Source organism: Mustela erminea, chromosome 12 (assembly GCF_009829155.1).
Source record: "Mustela erminea isolate mMusErm1 chromosome 12, mMusErm1.Pri, whole genome shotgun sequence".
Lineage (NCBI taxonomy): Eukaryota > Metazoa > Chordata > Mammalia > Carnivora > Mustelidae > Mustela > Mustela erminea.
In genome coordinates, this window is record NC_045625.1 from 32,254,912 (window position 1) to 32,280,714 (window position 25,803).

The 25,803-nt window shown below is 48.5% G+C and overlaps 1 protein-coding gene across 1 annotated transcript in view; it reads left to right on the forward strand.

Annotated features, from left to right (window-relative positions):
• Positions 1-25,803, forward strand: part of GABBR2 (gamma-aminobutyric acid type B receptor subunit 2) — a 340,230-nt gene that overhangs the window by 168,691 nt on the left and 145,736 nt on the right. The window contains exons 4-6 of the mRNA XM_032308333.1: positions 3,587-3,688; positions 18,405-18,470; positions 24,391-24,591. Coding sequence (XP_032164224.1) covers positions 3,587-3,688; positions 18,405-18,470; positions 24,391-24,591 — 369 coding nt within the window. The remainder of the gene's footprint in view (positions 1-3,586; positions 3,689-18,404; positions 18,471-24,390; positions 24,592-25,803) is intronic.

Sequence of the window (25,803 nt, forward strand, 5' to 3'; positions counted from 1 at the left end):
GAGTGAGATGACCTCTAGGGTGTTTTAGTTTTTTTGTTTTGAGTTCTGACTGCCTAAAAGGATGGTTTATTTGCCCTAATCATATACAGCGTTCATGTTCATTCTTTTTTTTTTTTTTAAGATTTTATTTATTGGGATGCCTGGGTGGCTCAGTTGGTTAAGCAGCTGCCTTCGGCTCAGGTCATGATCCCAGCGTCCCGGGATCGAGTCCCACATCGGGCTCCTTGCTCGGCAGGGAGCCTGCTTCTCCCTCTGCCTCTGCCTGCCATTCTGTCTGCCTGTGCTCGCTCTCTCCCCCTCTCTCCCTCTGATAAATAAATAAAATCTTAAAAAAAAAGAAGATTTTATTTATTTATTTGAGAGACAGAGATCACAAGTAGGCAGAGAGGCAGGCAGAGAGAGAGGGGGAAGCAGGCTCTCTGCTGAGCAGAGAGCCCGATGTGGGGCTTGATCCCAGGACCCTGGGATCACGACCCAAGCTGAAGGCAGAGGCCTAACCCACTGAGCCACCGAGATACCCCATGTTCATTCTTATTCACAGAGAGATACTCCAAGCCACTGACAGCCTGGATGGCTTGCCTTAACCCTGGACATGATTGTTCCAGCTTTTAAGCCACATAAAGAACTTGAGAGTTTACAAAGCCATTGCACATCCTCAGTGTTTTTACTGGGCACCGAAACAACCCTGTAAATTACACACTGTATTGTGCCCACTTCAGAGGTGCAAAGACTGAGGTCCAAGAGAGCTTTAACAGTTCCCGTGAGTGCGTGCAGTGAGCAAGCTGAGGGCCACTGTGCATGCTGGGTAGAGCGTGCGTCAGCTGCACTGGCTCTTGCATGGGTGACTTTGCACATTTTCTGCGTCTAATGATTGTTGTTGCCCCATAACGCCCCCCGACATGCAAAACGAACAGTGGGGCTCCACCTGCATCCACGAAGGATTTGTGGCAGCAGAAACAGAGTGTAATGCCAAAGTCACCTTTTTCGGTCCAATAACTAGTTCCCAGTCTTCTGTCAAAATAGAGGTAAAAACTAAGGATGGGCAAGGTTTACCCTGACTGTGGCAGCTTCGTTCTTGGTGCAAAACATTTATCACAGAGTATTTCAAGCGTTCAGGAAACACAGAATAGCAAACACCCATGGACTCGTTACCCAGAATTAACAGATGTTCACATTTTGTCCTATTTATATCATATTTGTCTTAAAGAAATAAAACACAGCAGTTCCCACTGAAACCCCTTAGTTCCCCTTCCACCGTGTGGCTTCCTAGGGACCATCCTGTAATGTTTAGGGCCAAATTATTCCACTTTGATATATACATTAGAAGACTCTACCAATTGTTGAAAGAAGAAGTGCATTTTTTTTTTTTTGCTGTGATAATATATATGTAACATGAAATTTTCATTTCAACCTTTTTTTAAAAAATATTTTATTTATTTATTTGGCAGAAAGAGCCACAGCGAGAGAGAGAGAGAACACAAGCATGGGGGAGCGGGAGAGAGAGAAGCAGGCTTCCCACTGAGCAGGGAGCCTGATGCAGGGCTCGATCCCGGGACCCCAGGATCATGACCTAAACCGGAGGCAGATGCTGAACTGATGGAGCCACCCAGGCGACCATTTTAACCATTTTTTAAAGATTTATTTATTTATTTTTAGAGAGAGGGGGTAGAGGCAGAGGGAGAGGGAGAAAGAATCCCAAGCAGACTCTACACTAAGCGCGCCCTACGCAGGGCTCAGTCCCATGACCCTGAGATCATGACTTGAGCCAAAACCAAGAGTCAGACGCTTAACTGACGGCACCACCCAGACACCCCCATCCATTTTAACCATTTTTGAGTGTCCAGTTCCATGACATTAAGTACATTCATCCTGTTGTGCAAGCAGCACCGCCGTTGTCCCCAGACCTTTGTCATCCTCCCAAACAGTCCCCATAAATCTCAAACACTGACTCCCCATCCCTCCTCCCCAACCTCACGCAGCCACCGGTCTACTTTCTGTCTCTATGAATTCAACTCCTCTAGGTACCTCCTCTAAGTGGAATCCTACAGGATTTGTCCCTTTGTGTCTGGCTCCTTTCACTTAACATAATGTCTTCATCTGGTCCACGTGGTAGCCTGGGTCAGACCCTCATTCCGTTGTGAGGCTGAATAACGTTCTATGGCCTGTAGACACCGCACGGGTTTATCCTTTCATCCACCGATAGGCTTTTGGGTCACTTCCATCTTTTGGCTTTTGTGAATAAGGCTGCTATGGATGCAAGCATACACATACATCTTGAAGACCCTGTTTTCAGTTATTTTGCGAATATATACAGAAGCAGGATGCTGGCTCACAGAGCGTTCTACGTTTCCTGTTGGGGAGGGGGGGCTGCCGTTACTGTTCTCCACAGGGGCTGCACCATTTTGTGCCCTGAGGGTTCCATTCCTCTGTGACTCTGTCAATGCTTGCTGTCTCCTGTTTTTTGATACTAGCCATCCTAATGCATGTGAACAAGAAGGGCTTGTAAGGATCTTCTAAGGAAGAAGAAACCAAAGCCCTGAGACAAGGAGAGTCACACAGTGAGGCCAAGGTCACAAGCAAGTTAGTGACCGAACAGCACCTAGAACCTGGGGTCCCAATCCTCCCACCCAAGCTGTTTTTACTGAAACACGCCCTTCAGTTTCCATTGCTTTCGGTCAGCAGGTGCTCAGCCATGGCCACAGGTTGGATAGAAACTTTGTATTTCTTTGGTTTGGTCCCTACTCTGCTGTGTATGTGTGTGTGTGTGTGTGTGTGTGTGTGAATAATTCAAAATCATATCAACATTTTAAGATATGAAAAGATCTTGTATTTTTAAAAACCTAGGTTTTGGAGTTCTTCCCCCCAAATCAGAAGGTCTACTGACCCCAGACTGTCATTCTGGCATGGCATGAATGGCACAGCTGCCACCTTAGATGGGACGTGGGGTCACCCGTTTGCCACTGTCGCCACCACTCCCTGACATCCTTCCACACAGACTGCCTCACACACTGGCTGGACCCAGCGAACCCCGGCGTTTGAAGACCTCTGCCCTCTAAACACACACATGTTAGCCGTCTAACATGTAACAGGAAGTTACAGGAAGTTACGTGTAACAGCCCGGGCTGGTTCCAGACCCCTCGCTCCTTCCTCTATTCTGCACCGTCTATCTGAGTGTCTTACTCTGTCGTCACCCTGGAAGTGAAATATTGCAAACAAGTAATGCAAAATGTAAATAGAGGTATATGTGAACAGTCTGACTTGGAAACCGCCTGATAAGGCAGAGAAACACCAGCACGAAAGGCCAGAGATTCGGTTGCCTGTCTTGACTCTCCCGGGAAACCCCTGCGCAGTCCCAGTCCGCTGTCCTTGCCACCCGTGTGTCGTCTGCCCGGTGGGATGGGCGCATCTCCGGGTCTCCCAGGGTCGTCTAGTTTATAATAAAGGGGGGAAATCGCTCCTTTTTGCATTGGTGGTGGAGAAAACCAGCCCGGTTGAGCTGCTTCCCCAGGCCGACCCCTCTGAACAACACTTTCCGTCCTTCCTGTGGCCGCCAGCACACCCACCCACTGCTTTCTCTTTGTAACAGGTGAGGAACGACCTGACCGGGGTCCTGTATGGTGAGGACATCGAGATTTCGGACACCGAGAGCTTCTCCAACGACCCCTGCACCAGTGTCAAAAAGCTTAAGGTAGGTGCGGCTGGCCACAGCCTGGAGGACAGATGGACGCTATGCCCTGGGCTTCCCCACATCCCTGACTCTGAAATAGCCTCAAGTTTCGGCTGTTTCATCTCATCCTGGCATTTTGCACGTGGGGAGAGGCTCCCAGGCTCCGGCTTCCTTTGGCTTTGCCCTGGCATAGCCAGCCGTGGCCCAAGGCCTGGGTGCTGAGAGTAGGGCCCCATGGAGCTTCCTCTCAGCAGAACCTAAGAGGCAAGCAGAGCGTGAGTCATTACCTCCTTTGTTGTGAAAAGGCTGAGCTAGAGGGACTATCTTGGCCAAAGGCACAACGAGGAAGTACAGTTGTTGGGACTGGAAGCCTGGGCTCCTGACCGCTCTCGTGAGATTCCAGGAATGGAAAGGGCCATCTAGGAGTTTGCCCCGCTGCAAGTGGTCTCGGTCTGTCATTTGTCTGCTCTTCCCACAGACTCTGTCAGCCTCCCAGTTTGTGCCAGATCCCTCCTGGGCTCACAGAGGCCATCAGGTTGCTCACAGCTGGTGAGGAAGCTGGTTACCTCTCTGGGGATCAGGAACGGAGGGGCCTGGGAACAAAGGGAGGAAGTGACTCATCCCACCTGGGGAGAGGGTTCACACAGAGCTCCAGGGGAGCATCTGCAGCTGGCCAGGGACCTGGGCCTGCAGGTGCCCAGCAGGGAAGGAGGGCTGAAGATAAGAAGGCAGAGTACCTGTGCTCACCACGCACCGGGGACCAGCAGGAATTCCAGTGTCGCGGCTGAAAAAAGAATTTGGAGCCAGGTTCCACAAGCCTTGAATGCCGAGCTAAGGAGTTTGGTCTTTAATCCAGGGGGCAGTGGGAGGTGCTAGGGTTTTATAAGCAGGTGCAAACATAGTTAGAAGCGGTCCCCTTTCCCTCTCTGTCTCTTTCATTCCCTCGTGCCCACATTTAGGGTTGTTGGGTAGGGAGACCCCAGATGCCAAATGCTGCTGATATGCCCCCTTCCATTTTGGGCAGGTTCTGGGTTACACCAGTCAGAGCAGGTGGCCATTTAGAATCCTTGTCTTCCAAAGTCCTCAGCTCAAAGACAGGAAGACTGAGGCACAGCGCCAGGAACAAGGGAAGCAGAGCACCCGCGGTTTGTCCCCTGGTCTCAGGAGCAGACACCATGTTTGTACGTGACATTTTAGTCCCAAGAGCCTGTGCAGAGAAGGAAACCATAGCTGGGGAGGGTAGCTGGCCAGGTCGCTGCGGCCGGATGTGCCCACACTGTTTCCCCACTGGCTGTGTGTCCTGAGCATCCAGTCGGTCCATGGGGTCTGGAGGACCCGGAGCCGTGGAGGGCCTGCTCTGCAGGGATCAGCTGGGGGGGGGGGGGGGGCAGGGGCGTGGTGGAGAGAGGAGCTCCATGCTGTGCCAACATCCTCCTGCCACTCAGGGCAGCGTCTCCCCAGGGTGGGCACTTGAAATAGCTTCTTCCAGCCCCCAGAGGCCCCATGAAGTTCTGTGAGCTTTCAGGCTTAAAGAGCCTTTGTGTGTGAAGCAGAAGCACTGGCTGAAAGTCTGCAGGAAATTAGAGTGGGACCTGGGTGCTCTGCTCTTCAACAATCTAGCTCCAACAAGAGGTAGGAGTGACCTGACTGATGATGGAGATAGCAGCCAAAGTGGCCCGTGCCCTGACCCAGAGCCAGACCCTGATGCAGAGCCTTGACCTTCGCTGGCTCATTCAGTCCTCCCCAGAGCCCTCAGACTGCCTGTGATATTGCATCCCTGTGTCACAGATGGGGAATGTGAGACTCAAAGAGGTTAAGCATCGCCCCGAGTCACGCAGCTGGGACACGGTGGGCTGGATTCAAGCCTGGATCTGGGTGACAGGGCAGCTCAGGTCCCTCCACCGCCCCGCACAGCTGCAGGTGCCCAGAAAGGATTCCAACATCACATAAGCTGGAGGGAGCAGAGCCCAGTGTGTTGGCAAAGGAGTCCTTGTGGGGAAGCAGTTTTCCCCCAGAGGCCTGCACAGCGCCTTCTCCACCCTTCTTTTCCTCCTTGCTCAGTTGTTCGCTTTTTTCCAGAGGCCTTTCCTGAGTGCTTCATGTAAAAGTTAAATAGTTGGGGTGCCCGGGTGGCTCATTAAGCATCTAACTTCAGCTCAGGTCATGATCTCAGGGTCCTGGGATTGAACCCTGCATAGGGTTCCCTGCTGGGTGGGGAGCCAGCTTCTCCCTCTTCCTCTGCTGCTCCCCCTCCGTGTATGCTCTCTCTCTCTCTCTATGTCAAATAAATAAATAAAATATTTTTTAGAAAGAAAGAAAGTTAAATCCTTGTCCATTTTCTGCTGATTTTGTCCATTACACTGATGGATGTCTGTATTCGTTTCCGAGGGCTGCTGTAACATAGTGTACCACACACTATGTGACTAAAGGCAACAGATATGTATTCTTTCATGTTCTGGAGGCTGGAAGTCCAAGGTCAAGGTGTCGCCAAGGCCGTGGTCTCTGGAGGCTCTGGGGTTTTCCCATGCCCTTCTCTTTGCTTCTGCCGTTGCCAACAATTTGTGTAACTCCTGTTCCTACTTCGTAGAGCGATTCTCCCCTTTCTCTTCACATTGTCTTCTTGTTAGGACACTGGCCGTGTTGGATTACAAGGCTACCCTACTCCAGTATGAGCTCATCTTCACTAATTACATCTGTAGTGACCTTGTTTTCAAATAAAGTCACATTCTAAGGTCCTGGAGATTCAGCCTATCTCTAGAGGACACAATTCAGCCCTTCACAGCATCCAACCTACTATCCGTTTTGTCTGGTTGTTTCGTCATCTGTCTCCTCCCACTGGAACATAAGCTCCAGGAGGCAGCAGCTTCCGTCTGCTGTGCTCACTGGGTCATTCCCCATCACCTGGAATCAAATTAATGTGAGTGTGTGTGAAGGAAATACCAAGTCTGGACAGACAAAGCCAATGGAGAACACAAGGACTAAATACTCAGGAATAAAAGTAACTTCTGGAAAGCTCAGAGGAAAAAACAAATCTCTGGTTTACTGTGGGGTAGGACAGAGAAGGAGGTACGGAGGACGTGGAAGAAAATTAAATACCGAAGCGCCGAATTAAAATCTGCTTTGGAGGTATTAGAGAGCAAAGTTAATGCCAAGAAAAATAAAAATCAATAGCGTGAAGGACAAACTTGAGATATTTCCCAGAATTCAGAGGAGATGGTGAAAGTGGAGAGTCTGATGAGGGAGGAGCTAACAGTTAGGGACACTGGAGAAGGGAGCTCCGGAGGGAAAATGAGAACAGATGAAACGGAACCAAAATCAAAACACAGGAGGCACCACAGTAGCAACACATACACCTCACATCCAGATCTTGGTTTCTAATACCGTACTCCACAAAAAGGATCCAGAACTCCTTGGAGAGATGGCCGATTTTTGGACTTTTTAATAATTTTTTTTTTAAATCTTAAAAATAAATATCCGTGTGTCTATGCTGTTTTGGATAAATACATGGCAAAGAACAGACAAATCTCCTATACAGAAGAATTCCAAATAATTTGTATAGATATCTCAAGCTCACAGAGGTGAGAGCAGAGGGAACCACTTCTTTTTTTGTTTTTGTTTTGTTTTTACAGATTTTATTTATTTATTTGACAGAGAGAGAGAGAGATCCCAAGCAGGCAGAGAGGCAGGCAGAGAGGGGCAGGAAGCAGGCTCCCCACTGAGCAGAGAGCCCAATGTGGGGCTCCATCCCAGGACCCCGAGATCATGACCTGAGCTGAAGGCAGAGGCTTAACCCAGTGAGCCACCCAGGCGCCCCCAGAAGGAACCACTTCTTAAGTGACTTCCTTCCAAAGAGTACACTATGGAAACGGGGGAGAAAAGTAGCTTGATGCTGGAAAAATCAGACACACCCAACCTCAGCCAGGAGACCAATGTCAAGGTCAACAGTTATAAGTCACATGGATAAGATGCACTCTTGGTATGAGAAGAGGCAAAGGCCAATTTCCCTCTGTGGTCTTCCTTCCCAAAACCCACACCCCAAGCCTAAGCACAAGGAAAATGTCAGGCAAATTTTAGTTGAAGCCCATTTTCCAGATACTCCTCAAAACGGTCTAGGTCTTCAAAAATAAGGAACATCTGAAGTCAAAAGGAGCCTACGGAGATATGACAATGAAATATAGTATGGTACTGTGGTTGTGATCCAGGAATAGAGCAAGGACATTAGAGAGAGAGAAAAAAAAAAGGAAATCTGAATGAAGTATGGACTTTAGCTAAGAATAATCAATATTGATTCATTAATTTTATTAAATGTACCACAATAACCTAAAATATTAATAATAGGGAAGGCTGGGTGAGGAACACAGGGGAACTTCCTATCTCTGTCATTTTTCTGTAAATCTAAAAACTAATCTCGAATAAGAAGTTTATTTTTAAAAAAAGGAGACACACTTAAGTGGGCTCAAGAGAGTGCTGCTGGTTCGGACCGACAGAATGGCTAACATTCAACCATTTTTGAACTACAGCATCAACAATTTCATAAAGGAAATGTGCCTCCTGTGAGTGCCTGGTCCAGCTGGCCTTTCCATGTTCTAGCAGAATGGTGAAATGAGAGTCATACCAAGATGCATTTTGGCAAAAGCTTTGAAGTACAAACATAAAGGGAAAAGTCTCTAAGAATCTAGGCCAGAAAAAAGCAAATTTCCCACAAAGGTGCAAAAATCAGGCCACCTCAACTCGTCTGCAGCACTCAGTCCCAGAGACCATGGCGCGGCTGGAAAGCATCCTTACATGCATGCGGTTCAAGGTCTCCTAGCCAGGTGCCCTTCTCGGAGTTCATCCTTGAAGTCCGAGGTCAGCTCAGCCAGCCAAGAACAATGGCAAACTTGAGAGCAAGTCGTGGCGGTGACGGCTGAGTAGGGGCTGCAGGGACCCGTGGACAGAGAGCTCGGTCTAAATCATTGTTACAGGGGTGCCTGGGTGGCTCAGGGGGTTAAAGGGTTAAAGGGGTTCTGAGATCGAACCCCACATCGGGCTCTCTGCTCAGCAGGGAGCCTGCTTCCTTTCCTCTCTCTCTGCCTGCCTCTCTGCCTACTTGTGATCTCTGTCTCTCAAATAAATAAATAAAATCTTTTAAAAAAAATAAGTCATTGTTCAAAACTGTACACAGATGCAGAAGTCCGTTTTGAAAGCCAATGTCCATATCCATAGTGTGCAAATATAGATACTTTAGTAATAATAACTGAGATGGAAAAATCCAAATTCCATTAGAAAAATCCAAATTCCAGTCACAGAGCCCCAAAAAAATGGGTGAATAAAACATGGGTGGTAGCCTCTGTTCTTAAGTAAAAGGGACTCAGCAGAGCCCACCTTGCTCATGAGTTTCCTAAATAAACCTACAAGCTAAAGAAGGCTTTGAATAACTTGATGGTAAATATACCATCATGCAAACAGAACCCAAAGCTTTTGGCAGAGAAGGTAGAAGCGGGAAAAAATCTAGTCCACATATTGAAAACCAGAAAGCCTAACATATAATTGCAGACCAAAAAGAGCCATTCTGACCATAAATTCAAGTGGGTCAGCCTCCCTATTAAAAGGCAAAGACTTGGGGGGTGGGAGGTTGGGGTACCAGGTGGTGGGTATTATAGAGGGCACGGATTGCATGGAGCACGGGGTGTGGTGCAAAAATAATGAATACTGTTATGCTGGAAATAAAAAATAAATAAATAAATAAATAGATAGATAGATAAATAAATAAATTAATTAATTTTAAAAAAAAAAAGGCAAAGACTTTGAGAATTGGGTTTTTGCAGAACTGACTACCGCTATTGACAACAGAGGAAGTGACCCAGAAAGGTCATAGGTAAGAGGTCGGGCACAGGTAGATCAAGCAAACCCAACCAAGCAAGAACCCCCAATGTTCATATGAAACCAAAGGGAATTCAGGGTACCCACCGTGATGAAAGAGAGTCATTCTCTGTAGACAGGGGGACCATTCACCATGAGAATAACACACTCATGGACCATTATTGCTGTAAATTACCTCTCATTGAAATATATAAAGAAAAGCCTGTTAAAATACAAAGGAGAATTGACAGAAACACAATAGCACTGGGAGCCATAACACTACCGGTCTTGGACAGATCACCCAGGCGGAAATAAGCAAGAGCACAGAGGAACCAAATCATGAAATTCATCAGTCTGATTTAGCAGATATGTACCAAAGTTCGCCCAAAGGAAGTCAAGAAATAAAACCATCTCTGCGTGCTGAAGACCCGCGGCTTTTAAGCTCTTCCCAGGCCTGTTCCAAACATGGGGGCTTGAAAGTGAACTGTTGCTAGGCTGGGCGGGGGAAGCGGGGGCGGTGGAGGCTGCCCCTGGCTATTTCCAGGGTGCCTACTCTGAAGCCCTGGGCCCTGTGGGGGAGAGTGCCAGACTTCAGATGCTCTGTTCATTTTATTTGCTTTGTCTGTCTTCCCTGGAGCAGCCCCCCAACCCACCATTCAGGATTCAGATTCCAGGAAAATATCCCTAATTTATAAACCAGCCGATGAGCAACCTTAATTCCGTCTGTAGCATTCATTCCCCCTGGCCGTGTCACGGAGCACATTCCCGGAGATTAGGAAAGAGGACATTTGGGGGTGGGGGGGCATTAGTCTGCCTCTCATAGGAAGGCCACAAAAATAGGTCTTCAGGTGGATGGCTGACCCCTTTGCTTCAGGAGCCTGCTTGACTGCAGAAACTACAGTTCACACAGGCACCCCAGGGGGATGCCAAGCTACAGAGCAAACACGGTACATCTTCCCAGCGGGACCGTTTTGCTCAGAAACATGGGAAGAAAAGCATTATTTTTATCTTAAGATAAACATAGATAACGTTATTGGAATGCTAAATATACATGATTTTCAAGATAAAATAATAAGCTTTACAGAAGTTGCATGCTTTCCCAGTGGGATGCTCTGGGCTATTCCTTCTTTACTTCCTTCTTTAAGAATATACATCTTCGTGGCGCCTGGGTGGCTCAGTGGGTTAAGCCGCTGCCTTTGGCTCAGGTCTTGATCTCAGAGTCCTGGGATGGAGCCCCGCATCGGGCTCTCTGCTCAGCAGGGAGCCTGCTTCCTCCTCTCTGTCTGCCTGCCTCTCTGCCTGCTTGTGATCTCTCTCTGTCAAATAAATAAATAAAATCTTTAAAAAAAAAAAAAAGAATATACGTCTTCTTGGGATGCCTGGGATGCCTGGGTGGCTCAGTCAGTTAAGTGTCTGCCTTTGGCTCAGGTCATGATCCCAGGGTCCTGGGTTCCAGCCCTATGTCGGGCTCCACACTCGGCAGGGAGCCTGCTTCTCCCTCTGCCTGCTGCTCCCCCGCTCGTGCTCTCTCTCTCTCTCTGACAAATAAATAAATCTTAAAAAATATAAAAATAAGTTAAAAAAAGAATATATGTCTCCTTACAGTATCGACTTGTCTAATCACTATGTAGTACATCTCAAACTAACGTAATGTTTTATGTCAACCACACTCCAGTAAACAGACAGACAGGCAGACACAGATAAAAATGAAGAGTAAATGGGAGGGTTAATCAGGATGAAAAGATTATTGTAACAACAGCAACAAAAGAATATATGTTTCCTGCTTCTATGCCTTTAGGTATATTTCTGGTAGGGAAAAGAAAATGTCTAAGAATAACCAACCCTAACTAAATAAAAGTACTCATTCTGGGTGTGGAACAGGGTGTCAGGGCCAGGAGGGACTTGGGGAAACCTCTAGGCTAACCATGCTGGATTTACCCCAGGCCTTACAGCCAGAGTCAGGGGGCAGGAATGGGCCTAGGCTAAAGACCCCTTCCCCAGTCCCCATTGGCCCAGGTCAGACCCCTCAGTCCCCCACCCCCACCCCAATGCCACCAGCCTCTAAAAGCTTGGGCTGCCCTAGGGCTCCTAGCTCCTCTTCCCTTCCTACAGCATCACGCACAGTTTTCTCTGATTTTCCAGCAGCCCAGGGGGTCTGCAATGCTGGGCACCTGGGACCCAGGAAGCAATGGCATGTGGACCAAGACAGATGCACCGACGGCTGGCGAGGCTGGGTAATAACAGAGGTCAGGGTCCAGGTGACCTTCCCTTCCAGCAGGACCCCACGCTCCAGCTGCAGGGAAGGTGGGATGGGTTAGCCTCTGTTGACCTGCGCTTTCTAATGTCCACCAGCTCTCCCGATGTCTCCGGGTCACATCTGCTGCTGCAATGCTTCCACGTTCAAGGCTACCTGACTATTCTCCAGGAACTGTTGCTGCAAACTGGATATTTTCTCAGTCGGGGAGGCAATAGAGAGGAGTGAGGGCTCTGGGGCCAGCACCGCCACTTCCTACTTGTGCATCCTGGCGTCTTAGGTTCAACTCCCTAGAAACAGAGCCTGAGAGTCTGGTGAAAGTGATTTATTGAGAGCACACTCCAGAGAAGTGAGAGAGGGGGGCAGGGTAAGGCAAGAGGGGAGCTGGGCCAGAATGCTGTCTTGGCCAGAGGTGAGGCGGGTCTAGCATATCCCACGGCCAGGTTGCCTGGAGCAAAGTCTGCACTGCAGAGCTGGCCCCACCTTTCAGGGAGTCGGGGTCACTGACTGTGGCAGGACGTGGGGCACAGCGTAGCCTTTTGGACCAGGAAGTCCCTTAGCTGGGGGCAGTTCTCTAGAGAGGAGAGCGCGCTGGAAGCCACCCACCGTCACCACCCAGGAATGGAGGCAGCCGTCCTGAGTGAGGGAACCCGCAGGGCCACTGGTGTCTGCTGCACTTGCAGAAACTTCTTCATTCTTTGGGGCTCAGCTCGCTCTTTAAACTCGCTCGTGAAAACCGGGATGGACATAATAATTACACCTCTCACCTTGGGTGGGGCTGATGGACTCCTCAGTACCACCGCTGGAAAGCGCTCAGGAATTGTCCCTGTTTTTTATTTGCTAGGATCCCCTGCTCACTGGGAGTTATACACAAAATCCTCAATTGGGTTATGCTTCTGAAGGGTCACTTTTGTATGTGTGTCATCGTAGCTCACTTTAAGTGTCCCAGAGACAAAGAGACTCTAGACAAGAGATGAGAAAACCAGGAAGGAGGAAAGGAGCGCCATCCAGGGTTGCACCTCCCAACCCATCGCTGTTTCCTCCCATGTTTGCCCCTTCTCTGTAGGTGGGGCGTCTTGGATGAACATGGGCCCCTGTGTGGTCTACAACTGAGCTCTAGCCATGTGAGTACAAGGTGTCCATTGTCCCACCTTTCGCTCCAGGGAGCCCCCTGCAGAATTAAGAGACTGTGGAAGGGCACAGGATTTTCAGACCCTGCCCTCTGCCACATTCCGGGTTCTCTGTACCATCACAACTCTGTTCTCACTCTCAGCCTCTGGGATGTTCCTCCCCCAGTACTCCTCACACTGCCCCAGAGTCCTTTCCACCGCAAAGGAGAATGCGCTCAAACCCCTGGCAGGGACAGGGGAGGTGTGGCCAGAAGCAAGAACCACTGCCAAGACAAAATTTCTCTTTCCACTTTACAGATTTTCAGGAAAAGATACAAGTTACGTAACACTGAACAGCGTGATTCTGGAACTTTTGTGAGAGCTCGCAAGTGTTAAAAACTTTAAGATTCTGGAAATCCAGGGGCAATGGGGTGGGGGGGGGTGCTTAGTCAGCTGAACATCTGACTTTTGGTTTTAGCTCAGGTCATGATCTCAGAGCTGTGAGATTGAGCCCTGAGTCTGGCTCTGTGCTCAGCACAAAGTCTTCCTGAGATTCTCTCTCCCCCTGCTTGCTCTCTTTCTCTCTTGCAAATAAATTAACACATCATTTTTTATACTTTTTTTTTATTATGTTATATTAGTCGCCATACAGTACATCATTAATTTTTGATGTAGTGTTCTATGATGCATGGTTTGCATATAACACCCAGTGCTCCATGCAATCTGTGCCCTCCTTAATACCCACCACTGGGCTCACCCATTCCCTCACTCTTCCTCCTTCTAAAACCCTCAGTTTGTTTCCTGGAGTCCATAGTCTTTTATGGTTCTTCTCTCCCTCTGAATCCCCCCACCTTCATTTTTCTGTTCCTTCTCCTAATGTCCTCCATGCTATTCCTTATGTTTCACATATAAGTGAAACCATATAATTGTCTTTCTCTGCTTGGCTTATTTCACTCAGCACAATTCCCTCCAGTTCAATCCATGTTGATGCAAATGGTGGATATTCATCCTTTCTTATGGCTGAGTCATATTCCATTGTATATATGAACCACATCTTCTTTATCCATTCATCTGTTGAAGAGCATCTCAGTTCCTTCTAGTCTGGCAATTGTGGACATTGCCGCTATGAACATTGCGGTGCAGGTGCCCCTTCTTCTCACTGCATTTGTATCTTTGAGGTAAATACCCAGTAGTGCAATTGCTGGGTCATAGAGGAGCTCTGTGTTTAACTTTTTGAGGAATCTTCACACTATTTTCCAGAGTGGCTGCACCAACTTGCATTCCCACCAACAGTGTAAGAGGGTTCCCCTTTCTCTGCACCCTCTCCAACACTTGTTTCCTGTCTTGTTGATTTGGTCATTCTAACTGGTATAAGGTGGTATCTCAGTGTGATTTTGATTTGAATATCCCTGATGGCTAATAATGTTGAAATTTTTTCATGTGTCTGTTAGCCTTTTGTATGTCTTCTTTGGAGAAGTGTCTGTTCATGTCTTCTGCCCATTTTTTGGCTTGATTAGTTGTTTTTTGGGTGTTGAGTTTGAGAAATTCTCTATAAATCTTGGATACTAGACCTTTATCTGGAGTGTCATTTGCAGATATCTTCTCCCATTCCATAGACTGCCTCTTTGTTTTGTTGACTGTTTCCTTTGCTGTGCAGAAGCTGTTGATCTTGATGAAGTCCCAAAAGTTCATTTTCACGTTTGTTTCTCTTGCCTTTGGAGACATGTCTTGAAAGAAGTTGCTGTGGATGATGTCAAAGAGGTTACTGCCTATAAATAAATAAATATAAAAAAAAATTTTTGGCCCCTCCCCACTGCATGCTCGCTCGCTCTCTCTCTCTCTCTCTCTCTCTCTCTTGCTCATAAATAAAGAAGTAATTTCTATTTAAAAAGAAAAAAGAAAAAAAAAAAAACTCCCCAAACCCAAAACCTTTCCTCACCCCTGAATCTTCCAATAAATTGTTACTCTGGAAAGAAGAGCGAGGTATACCCATGCTTTTCATACTCACAGGAAAACTCATGTTCCAGGAGGACACATCTCATTTTGAGAAGCCCTTCTACCTCTTTCTACTGCTCTCAAGGCTCCTGCTAAGGATCCCAGGCCAGTTCCATCTCCCTTTGTCCACTCCACATGCCAGGATTCCAGGTTCCAGCTGCACTGGGTCCTGGCTTTTCCCGCCCAGACACTGCAGCATGTAGGTGCCTCTTACTGGCTAGAACCAGAGTGGGAGTGAGTCGCTCATTGCCACAGGCATAACCTGGCTCTGGCCAGGATCTTTTTCCAGGGTCCTCTGACGGTCAGAGGGCCACCAAGCTGAAAGCACTTGTTTTGAGCTGCTGGGCAGTCTTGGGGGAAGGCTTTGCCTCTTTAGGACAGGGTTTACTAGATCAGTGATCTCTTGGGTTCCATCCAATTCTAACAGTCTGGGAACGCAGCACCAAGTGGTCCATGCAACTTGCTTGTCATAGCAACAAAGACCACAAGTATTCAAGCCGGTTACTTATCTGTCTGCAGGTGGTCAGGTGGTCAGCCAGGAAGATGTGGGCTCCTAGTGCATTTAAGAACCGGACATGGTGAAGCAAATGAGTGTGCCGAGGCCCTGGGCTGGCAGGATATCAGTGCTGTGGTGATCATAGATACAGGCCAGTCACTACCTACCAGAGCATTTGCTCCCTTAATCGTGCATTCAGTGCCTATGGTTGATAGATATGTCATGCCCTGTCTCCCTGACCTGGGGACCCAGAGAGGAATCAAGTCCAGTGGAGAAGACAGGCAAGCAGGTGGACTCGTGTTGTGATAGAGGGAGGCACAGAGCGCTCTGGGCCCATAGAGGAGCAAAGGAGCACCTAAGAGAACATAGATGGCTTCTCAGAGTAGGGGTTCCTGAGCTAAAGCATGAAGGGTAAGTGGCAGCTGTCCAGGCAGAGGAGTGGGGTGAGAGGGAAGGACATTTGAGATGGGTGAGCTTGCAGAAAGCAAGAGGGAGCAGGTGGGCGAATGAGCCAGGGAGGGAGTGCATGAATGGCAGACCCATCTTGGAGAACGGCAGGTAGCTCCTTATCAGGCCCTGCAAGACTGGAGAGGACTGAGCAGGAGTCTGCTGGTACGGCATCTCGAATGTTCTCCTCGGAGCTCAGTTGATCTGGAAAGCTCAGGGAGCCATGGAAAGACTGTACACAACCCCATTTGAGTCTTGGAATGATTCTTTACCTGCTCCGTGGAGGCCAGGATAGATGGAGCAGGACTAAAGGTGGGGGTCCAGCCGGGAGGCAGATGTAGTTCATCAAGGAGGGAATGATGGTGGCTGCACCCAGGGCGGGGAGGCTGCAGGGCTGTGGATGATTTGACACTGGCGGACAGTTGGAGCCAGTGGATGGGTCCTGGTTAGGGCTTGGAGGGAGGTGAGTGAACGTGGGTGGGTGGGAGGTTGGTGACACCACTCTCAGAGATGGACCGACACAGGATGGAGGAAAGGGCTCATTGGCAAAGATGAGGAGTTCAGCTTGGGGTGAGCTTGGAGTATGTGGGAGAATCTGAGTAGAGGGGTCCAGGAGGCAGCTGGAGAAAAGTTGGGGGTGGGGAGAGTGGTCGGGCCTCCGTAGCACACCGAGGGCAGGTGTGGCTAGGGTCTTGAATGAGGCTGCCCAGGACAGTGAGGACACAGAGCTAAGGGCAGAACTATGTAAAATGCCAGCATTTAGGGGTGGGCAGAAAGGTGATGGGCTGACTCAGAGTCTGAGCAGGAGGGACCAGGAGGTAGGAAAGAGCCAGGAGGAAGCATCATGGAAGCCAATGGTTGGGTTTCATGAGCATGAATGCTACAGCCCCCTGGCAAGCTGGTTGGATTATCCCTTTTTCAGTGATGAGAACATTGACGCTTCTGGGGTTTAAGACTCAGGGTCACACAGCTGGTCAGTGATACAGCTGGGATTTGAACTGGGGTCTCCCTAACTCTAAAACCCAATAAGCTTTTTCTGCTATACCATGTTTAGCAACACGGAGCGTGGGACAAAGTAGATGCTCAGTTAGTGGTGGCTGGCCGGCTGGCTGGATACTCTTAGCAGCAAAGAAGGCTAAAAGATTTCAACAAACAAGCAGAAAAAACCCTGGAGTGTGCCTGAGAGCATTGTCCACAGAACGGAAGCAGCTTAGAACTTTTTATAGCCTTGCAGACATGGCGATGACAAAGGCTTGCCTTCCTTCAACTGCTCTGTTAACGATCTTTTAAAGTCCTTTCAGAGCAAGGTTTTTTCCCCCCCTCTTCTTTCCATTCTTGCTTGCAAACGAAGGATGATTTTAGAATCCAAGCCTTTTTTATTTTGCTAAAGTACATGATGAGTAAAATGGCCTCCCAGTCAGCACTTTCCAATTTTGAAGGATGCTAAAAACTGATCTTTAAAGGCATGTTTCTCTTCTTTATGCATCAAAGGGCCTTGAGGCCCGCTGGCGAGGACAGGGACGGATGGCAGGAAAGTGGTACCACCCTGAGGAGGGCAGGAAGTTACTGGGGTGGGGAGCAGCCCCGTGGGCCAGAGCCTGGGCATATTCTCTATGCCCTATCTTCTCTATGGGGCAGGCCCCCCCCTGGATCCCTGTCCCCTGGAGAGCCACCAAGGACCCCTTAACTGACCCAGAAGGGAGCCTTGGGCAAATCCCCAGTAAGTGTTTGTTGAATGAATAAGTGAGTCACAAGAGCTGTTGTGCAAGGCACGCGTGGAGATAATGAATGCAGTCCTATTTATAGAGTTTTCAAATATAAGTTTTTCTCAGAGTTAAAAATGGGTTGGGAGGAGGTTATAAAACCCGAATACTAGCTCTAGCACTCACTGGGCATCCAACTGTGTGCCAGGAACCGTGCTAAGTAGTTTATGCAGATCCTCTCTCATTTAGTCCTTGTGGAAGGTAAGTTCTGCCGTTTTCCACATTGGACGAGTGAGGAAATGGAGGCCAAGAAGGATAAAGGAGCAGCCTGAGGTGTCCTGAGGCTTGCGGGTGGAGCTGAGATTTAAACAGAGCTCAGAACTCAAAGACTCTGAAACTTCTTAATTGGGAAGCTTTGTGGAAGGTATAGAAAAGTCTAGAATCCTGGCAGGGAGGGTTGGGGCGCTGCAGTCTTATTGCTGCCACCAACTCCCCGGGGAGCTTGGAAGCTCCTTCCTCTCCTCTGGCTTCAGTTTCCCTGTGTGTCAAATGAGGAAGAAGACAAGATGCTGTCTCAGTGCCCTGTAGGGTTGGCCTGCCCTTATTGGAGGAGTTAGGGATGCCCCCTGGACCATTGAGAGCCGCCGGCTTTCTGAAGCCTCCAGCATGTGCAGACTTGTCCCGGGGCATGTCCCTGAGACCAGGGAGGGCAGGAGGAGCTGAGGGAAAGCTGGCCCCCAGGAGGGCGGGAGCATCCAGGCAGGGCTGGGAGGAGAGGGCAGAGCTCTTGGCTGGGGAGCTGGGGGTACACGACTGTTCTCTGCCATGGCCTCAAGCCCTCGAGTGTGACTGTCATCCACTCTCCTTCATGTATGTGTCCTTCTGTCCACAGGGCAATGATGTGAGGATCATCCTCGGCCAGTTTGACCAGACTATGGCAGCAAAAGTGTTCTGTTGTGTAAGTAAAACTTCAGTCCTGTCACTGTGTCTCACGAAGCTGTTTCTCAGACTTATTCTCACTGCCTGGTCTGAGCGGAATATAGGACCCGCGGAGTATAGGACCAACCCGGAGTCTGGGTTGCAGGAAGCAGAAGTGTTATGGTCACTGCTCTTTCCTCTTTGCAGGGAGCTAAACCCCCAGGGCTCAGGACAGTGCAGTCATGGGAGGAGCTAAGGACCTCAGCGGACCAAACCTCCCCTCCAGCGCACTGTCTGAGCCCTGCCGGCTAATGCTCTGCCCGCCTATTCAGCCATGCTTGATGGAGGCCTGCAGGTGCAGGGCAGAGAAGGAGGGGCAAGGCCAAGGTGCCTCAGCGCCACCGCCCCCCCCCATCAGCCCTGAGCAGGGCTCAGAGTCTCAACTTTAGAACAGTCTCTCAACCTTTCCTATCTGTCTCTGAGTTCTTTACAATTATCTGATGATAGGTAACAAAGTACATTTTCACACCTCACTTCATTTCATCTTTTCAGTAAGCTGAGTGAAGCAACTGTCCTTATCCCATTTCACAGATAAGGAAATAGAGGCCCAGCTTGTCCTGAGCCAAGGCTCCAGCCCCTTCGCCTGATTCCCAACCCCATCATCTTCCAAATGATGTTCTACCTAAGTACTTGTAAGAGTCTTTCCATTCTGACGCCCTGGCTCCCTCTCCCCGACCCCAGGTCAGGAGAAGATCAACAGAATGAGAGCCCAGTCACAGCAGGAGTCACTGTCTCCCCAGTAAGCTCCTTCCCTTCGAGTGAGCTTATTCTAGGTGTAGTCTCTAGTGATGGGCCATGGGCCTCTGTTCTCTGATCTCTTGTCAGTGACTTGGATGAGATTATAAAAAGCAGACTTGTAGGAATTTTGGAAGTTGTGAAATATATTGGAAACAGATCCAAGGTTGCAAAGAACCCTAAGAAGCTGATACAATCTAAGAAAATTCAATCTCATAGCCCTACTAGGTTACATTAGAACAAATCAAGCTGCCTCTGTCCAAGGTGGTAGAAGCATAAGCTGAGGAGGACTATGCCTTTAGAACAGAAGAAACTTTGGGGATGTGGTTGACTTCAAGGTTGCCATGGGTCACCAAGGTAAGCGTCCCTCCCAGGAGCCAAGGGGACCTCCGGCTGCACGTCTGCACCCAGGGAAGGTGGTCCCTCTGCTGTCCACTGGAGAGACACTGCCTGGGGTACACTTCTCATCCCCTGCTACCCATTTCTGGAGAGATGCAGAAACTCAAATCACACCAGGAGTGAGGACAGAATGGTGACCAGAAGCCACAGTCACACCGGGCTCTTTTATCCTGAAGGCGCAAGAACAAAACGAGAACTGCCTGATCATCTCTTGATTTACTGGGGACCCTGGATGGAGCTGGGAGCTCAGGAGCCAGTCTGCTGCTTAGTTGCTGAATTTGGGCTTGTTGACACTTCTGGAGCCTCGGTTTTCTCATCTGTAAAATGACAATGATACCAGCACCGGTCTCCTAGGATTGTTCTGGAGATTGAAATGAACAGAAACACTGCACGGTGCCTGATGGATAGTGAGTCCTCAGTAAATGTCCATGGTCTTTTTTCATTTACGAAAAGTCTCAGGTCAGGGAGGATAGAATGGACCACTGCCACTGAATCCCATAAACCGAGTTTTATCCCTCCCTCCTCGTCACCCTTCACCGTGTATCCCCAAGGCTTTTGCAAGCAGCTGGCACATGGTGGGTCATAACTCCAGGAGAAATACATTAATAAACATGATCCATGAAGGCACCACGCTGGTCGCTGGCTGTCTCCCTTTTCCAGACCTCGTGTTCTGCCCTGAGCCGAACCCAAGTGGAGGCGTGGCTGTGATTTCACTCCGTGCCATGCACTGGGATTATTTTCCAAGTGGCGTTTCCAGCCATGGTTTCTGCTTCAGAACAGACGGTGTGGCTGTCTTCTTCTCGACCCACAGCTCCAGGCTGCCTCCCTTCCACATGGCCTGGGACACCATCCATCTTCTCAGCCTGCTTTCCTCTTGTTGGACGGTGGGCATTTTGCAACGGGCTTCCTCTTAGAGTCTGCAGGTAGCTTTGGTTGTTGAGAAATTCCTTGCTGGGATTTTTGAGGGGGTGGGTGTTTATTCCAAGTGTCAGACCCCCAGAAGCAATCTGCCCTGTGGGACCCGGCGTCTTACCTGGTTAGGAAGAAATTCTTCTGGCAGGTCTGGAAGATCCTGAGGAGGGGCTGCTCCATGTCTTCCTATGGGATCAGGACTGGTGTGTGACAGAGGGAGGGGCTGCTCAGAGCAAGAGACCCCTGTGAAGGAGCCTTCCTGCCCGTGTCCGGGTCAGTGGTCAGAGCGCAGATGCGTTGGGGTCAGAGGTCAGAGTGCAGTTCCGGTAGAAGCAGCCATATCTTCGCCATCCAGACGCCACGGGGTCAACTTTGCAGCATGTTGCTGTGTTCTTGAGACTGGAACCGCCACCCCATGGAAGAGCAGACTCCAGCAAATGCAAGGCCTATTTATAGCCCTGTAGCAAAATGTTCATTTGGGCTGCAGCACAGGATGAATGTGTCTCCGTTGCTTTGTCTTCTCCTCCCGCCTCGGGGGTCTATTCTAAATTCTCAAGCAGTCTGGCCTGGGTTCCGGGTTTAGTTCCACCAGCTGTGTGACCTCAGGCAGGGCATCTTACACCTCTGGTCTCCAGCTGCCTCACCTCTAAAATGGAAGCAGCAATCCTCACCCCATCAGCCTCACGGGGTTGGCAAGAGGCTTAAGTAAGGCCACGGAAGGAGACCATCATCCCAACAGTGAACTGCCTTCCTGATGTGAGGATTTACTACCATCACTGGTGTGACCATATTAGGAAAAGCAAAATGTCCTTCTTGCATGGGAAGGAGAGGAGGCGAAAGGAAATGAAATAAAAAGAGGAAACTGGATTTTTTAAAAAAATAATTCACGTCATGGTTACCTGCAAATAAGAACCAAAGTGGTCGCCGAGACTGAAGAGGGTGAGCTCAGGACTGCCTGTCGCCACATGGCTGCCTGGGCCCACGGGTGGCCAGAGGTCCTGAGGTCACATTCCCACCAGAGGCAGAGAAAATGAAAACTGAGGAGACCAAGGGAACTGGAAATGCGTTCAGTCACTGCGCAGCCACTTCTCAGGTGCGGTGGGCACACCAGGCACTGTGTTGAGCACCAGGGATCCACGGAAGAGCGAACCCCACACGACAAAACTCCCCCTCCGGGAAAGGAGACAGACAGAATTCCAGAAGCCCCTCCCAGCTCACATGTGTAACAACCTCAGCTCATCTGAACATGGGAAGAGCAGAATAGAGGACCAGAGCCTTCCCCTCCCGTGCTTTAGACCATGGATGGTGTATTTAAAACCACTTCGCCTACCTTGCAGGGAAGCCTCCCACCTAGAACCTCACTCGAAGCCTATTTACTTTTGCTTTGCACATATATTTAACCACCCAAGCGCCCTGCTTTCTGAGCCATAGCATTTCAAAAGAAGCAAATTTAGAGAAGACAGGGACGCGATGGCAGCAAAAAGTGACACCCAGACCCACCAGCATTACTGTGCACAGCCCACAACAGTGACTGGTATTCAGAATAAAACCGTGATTTATTTACAGAGAGGAGAAGGGAGGAAGAGGAGCTGCTAAAATGTGCCTGGATGTAGTGTTGGCCAGGCGTGGCTCACGTGTCATCTCCTTAAAGTCTTACACCCACCCAGGGAGACAGGCTTTGCTTTCCACAGGCTTTAGATGGGAAAAGCAAGACCCAAGGAGTTGTGCGCCAGAGTTACCCAGAGAGTCTGGTCCTACTTGACTGTAACCTTCTTTTTCGTTTGTTCCAGAAGGTCAGTAGGAAAATGTTTATCTTCTTCAAAACTGAATAGCGTTCTAAACAAAATCTGTTGTGATTCGAACAGACTATGCTTCTCTTTTCTGGAAAATTCCAGAATTCAAGGAACAGCTCCTAATGGGACAAAAGCAGGTCAAAGAGCTGTCAGAGCAGATCCCTGGGAGGCTTCTGACTTCCTGCTCTGGGCTGTCTCTAAATTATCACAAGGTCCTCGTGCGCAGAGAGTGGTACAGATCTGCCTGTGTGTCTGATTGGAAGGCCTCCTGTCCTCGTTCTCTAGCTATTGACTCCTCCTTAACATACATTCCTAATAATGCAGGTCTCTTCTTGCCTCTAACTTTTAAGATTGAGAAAGCTCCCCAAAAGTTTTATTCATTTTGCTAAGAAAAGAGGGGACCCTCCAAAAACAGACTTTGAATCTTGTCCCCCTGACTTAGCTGTATGTGTTTGAGCTAATGCCTCCATCTCAAGTGAGCCTCAATTTCTTTATTTATAAGATAGAAATAATACGTACCTCATCAGGTTGTTGTGAGAGTAAAATAAGATAATGTGTGTAACTGGCCAAGCACATGATAGAGGCTCAAGATATGTGAGTTCCTCCCTTTTAATAAAGTATGAGAGTTGTAAAGTGTCAAAGGTTCTGCCAGTGACCTGGGATCACTGGGATGAGCCTTTTGTTCATAAAGCTAGCCCCCAGGCAGATGTCTTCAAAAGAAAGTGTCTTTGGTCTAAACCCCATTTATTAGAGGGAAGATCAGGAGATTTCTTGCCTTTGTTTAACTGGGATTTTACCCTGTAAATGAGGTATGAGGGATGTCTTTTCTACAATAATTGTGATGGGGTACATTAAAATGTAGCTGCTGGAAAAATGACTATGATCTGAGGCTGCATTATGAGAAGTATATTATCTAGAACTGGGGAGGTGAAAGTCCTATATATCATCAGAGGAGTCTAGAGAAAAGGCAATGCGATCACTGCCTTGAAGTAGTTGAAGGGCTCTTACATTAAATAATTTCAGTTTAGTCTCCAGCAGCTTCACTGAAGCAATGAGCAGAGAGTGTGGAGGTGGTATCTGACCTTAAGTTAAGAAATATAAACATTTTACTCACATTTAATAATAAATAAACATTTAATTCTCATTTATCCCAATGAGACACTTCACACTGCAGGATGGGCTTTCTTCGGTGTTGAGAGAATTCTAGAAGAGTTGCCCCCCCAGATGTAGGAATGGTGGGGGGAGCTCTCCCCTCCAGTCTAGACTTGATGGTAACTTTTCTCTAATGCACAAATACCATTAGGGTCTCTGACCCGTCCTGCTTAGGGCAGAGCCTGGCTTAGCATCCCAGGGCCTACCTACGTGGAGGGTAACCAAAAGCTTCCCAGAGTCCAGAGCAATCTTGAAGGCTCCCTGCCACACCCTCCTTGCCTTTGTGCTGTCTCTGTTACAGGCCAAGGAGCACAAATGGGTGTGGCGTGAATTGTTTCCCGGTGTGTTTGTGGCTTTCCAGGAATGAACTGCAAGACCCGTTAAGGTTCATGTTTTAAAATGTGCAACATTCATCCCAGTACACAGAGAGCATCTGTTGCAATGACCATGGGATTTTTATCTTTAATTCCACTAATGTGATGTATTACATTTATCCATTTGTGTATGTTGAACCCTCCTTGCATCCCAGGGATAAATGCCAGTTGGTCATAGTGTATAACCTTTCCAATGTGTTCTTGAATTCAGTTTGCCAATATGTTGTTGAGAATTTTTGCCACTATTATTCATCAGAGATGTCCGTCCATAGTTTTCCTTTCTTGTAGTGTCCTTATCTGGCTTGGTCAGGCCCTGGTGTTTCAATTTATATTCATTATTTATTATTTTATTCTATATGTTTCCAATAAACTACCTTGGGGCATAATGAGGAGAGATTACTAAGCAAATAATAGGAAAATTAACAAACCCTCTGTTAAGAGGAGGCATGAGCCTCCTTCTTGTGTCTCATAGGGCACAAAACCTTGAACAAATGTTTAACTCTTGGTACATTCATGGTCAACCCATTTGTTGCAGGCATATGAGGAGAACATGTATGGTAGCAAATACCAGTGGATCATTCCGGGCTGGTACGAGCCTTCCTGGTGGGAGCAGGTGCACACAGAAGCCAACTCATCCCGTTGTCTCCGGAAGAATCTCCTTGCTGCTATGGAAGGCTACATCGGCGTAGACTTTGAGCCCCTGAGCTCCAAGCAGATCAAGACCATCTCAGGAAAGGTCAGTATCATGGCCTGCCCACTTCAACCCCTAGGAGGGTAGAGACACCAGGGCTGCAGTCCCCTGATTCTTGATAACACACTGATAGGTAACAGTGTGTTACCTATCTGTTTTGATCACCCTGTCTGATGATGTTGGCACAAAGTGCCGATATCTTCTTCTGGCCTTTGCTGTGTGACTTTGAGCAAATCACTGGACCTCTCTGAGCCTGTTCAATGGGGATATCCAGACCTCCATTGCATGCCCCTCTAAGGAACTTGAGAATCAGATGAGATAAGGGTGCTTTGTAAGCACTAAACACAATGTCCAGTTAAGTGATGGAATCATGATTTTGACAGCACCCACTACACACCGGGGTTTCAGACTTTGTCAGGCTTTCACTCCATGTACCTCTGACCTGGAATGTCCTTTCTCTGGCTCTCCAATACTCCCATCAGCTTAGAGGAGAGGACAGACTCCCCTCTGTCTTCTAGGAAACATGTGCTATATAGACCAGCCAGACTGGCTTGAACCCCAGTTTTACCACTTGCAGCTGTGCGACCTTGACCTTGAGTTGTCCAAGCCATGGATTCTTCACCTGTACAATAGAGGTAGAAATACCCTCCTCTCATGGCAGATTGTGCAGTGTGGCTGGCATGATGCCTGGCCCCTCAGTGCTGTCATTGCTGAGAGCAGGACCTTGGACAGGGGGCTGCACATGTTTCCATTGGCATTACTACCCCAGTTCCCCCCTCCCCCGCCCCGCCAACTTAACCAGAAGAGTGCAAGAGGCCAGGTGTCATACATGGCCAGGTGGCATCCTGTGGCATGGGTGAAAGTATTTCAGAAGCACACTGTTACCTATCAGTGTGTTATCAAGAATCGGGGGACTGCAGCCCTGGTGTCTCTTCATTCTAACCACCAGCCAGAATCGAGGATAGCAGGGCACACAATTCTCTTCTGTCTTCTCTGAGCTCAAATGGTTCCTTTCTCCACCCAACCCCAGTTCTACTGAAGGACTTAAACTTCATGACAAAGCTATATAAAATTTTTATATAATTTTTCCCCATTAGCTAATCTCAATCAGAGCCAGCTCTGTGTAAGAATGATTTATTGATTTCTCCAAAAAAATGGCCAATCAGGGGGACACATTTTGTAAACAACTCTTTAGATCACACTGGCACCTGAGGGATGTTGGGAAAACACTCCAGCTAGAAAATGTTGGAAGAAATA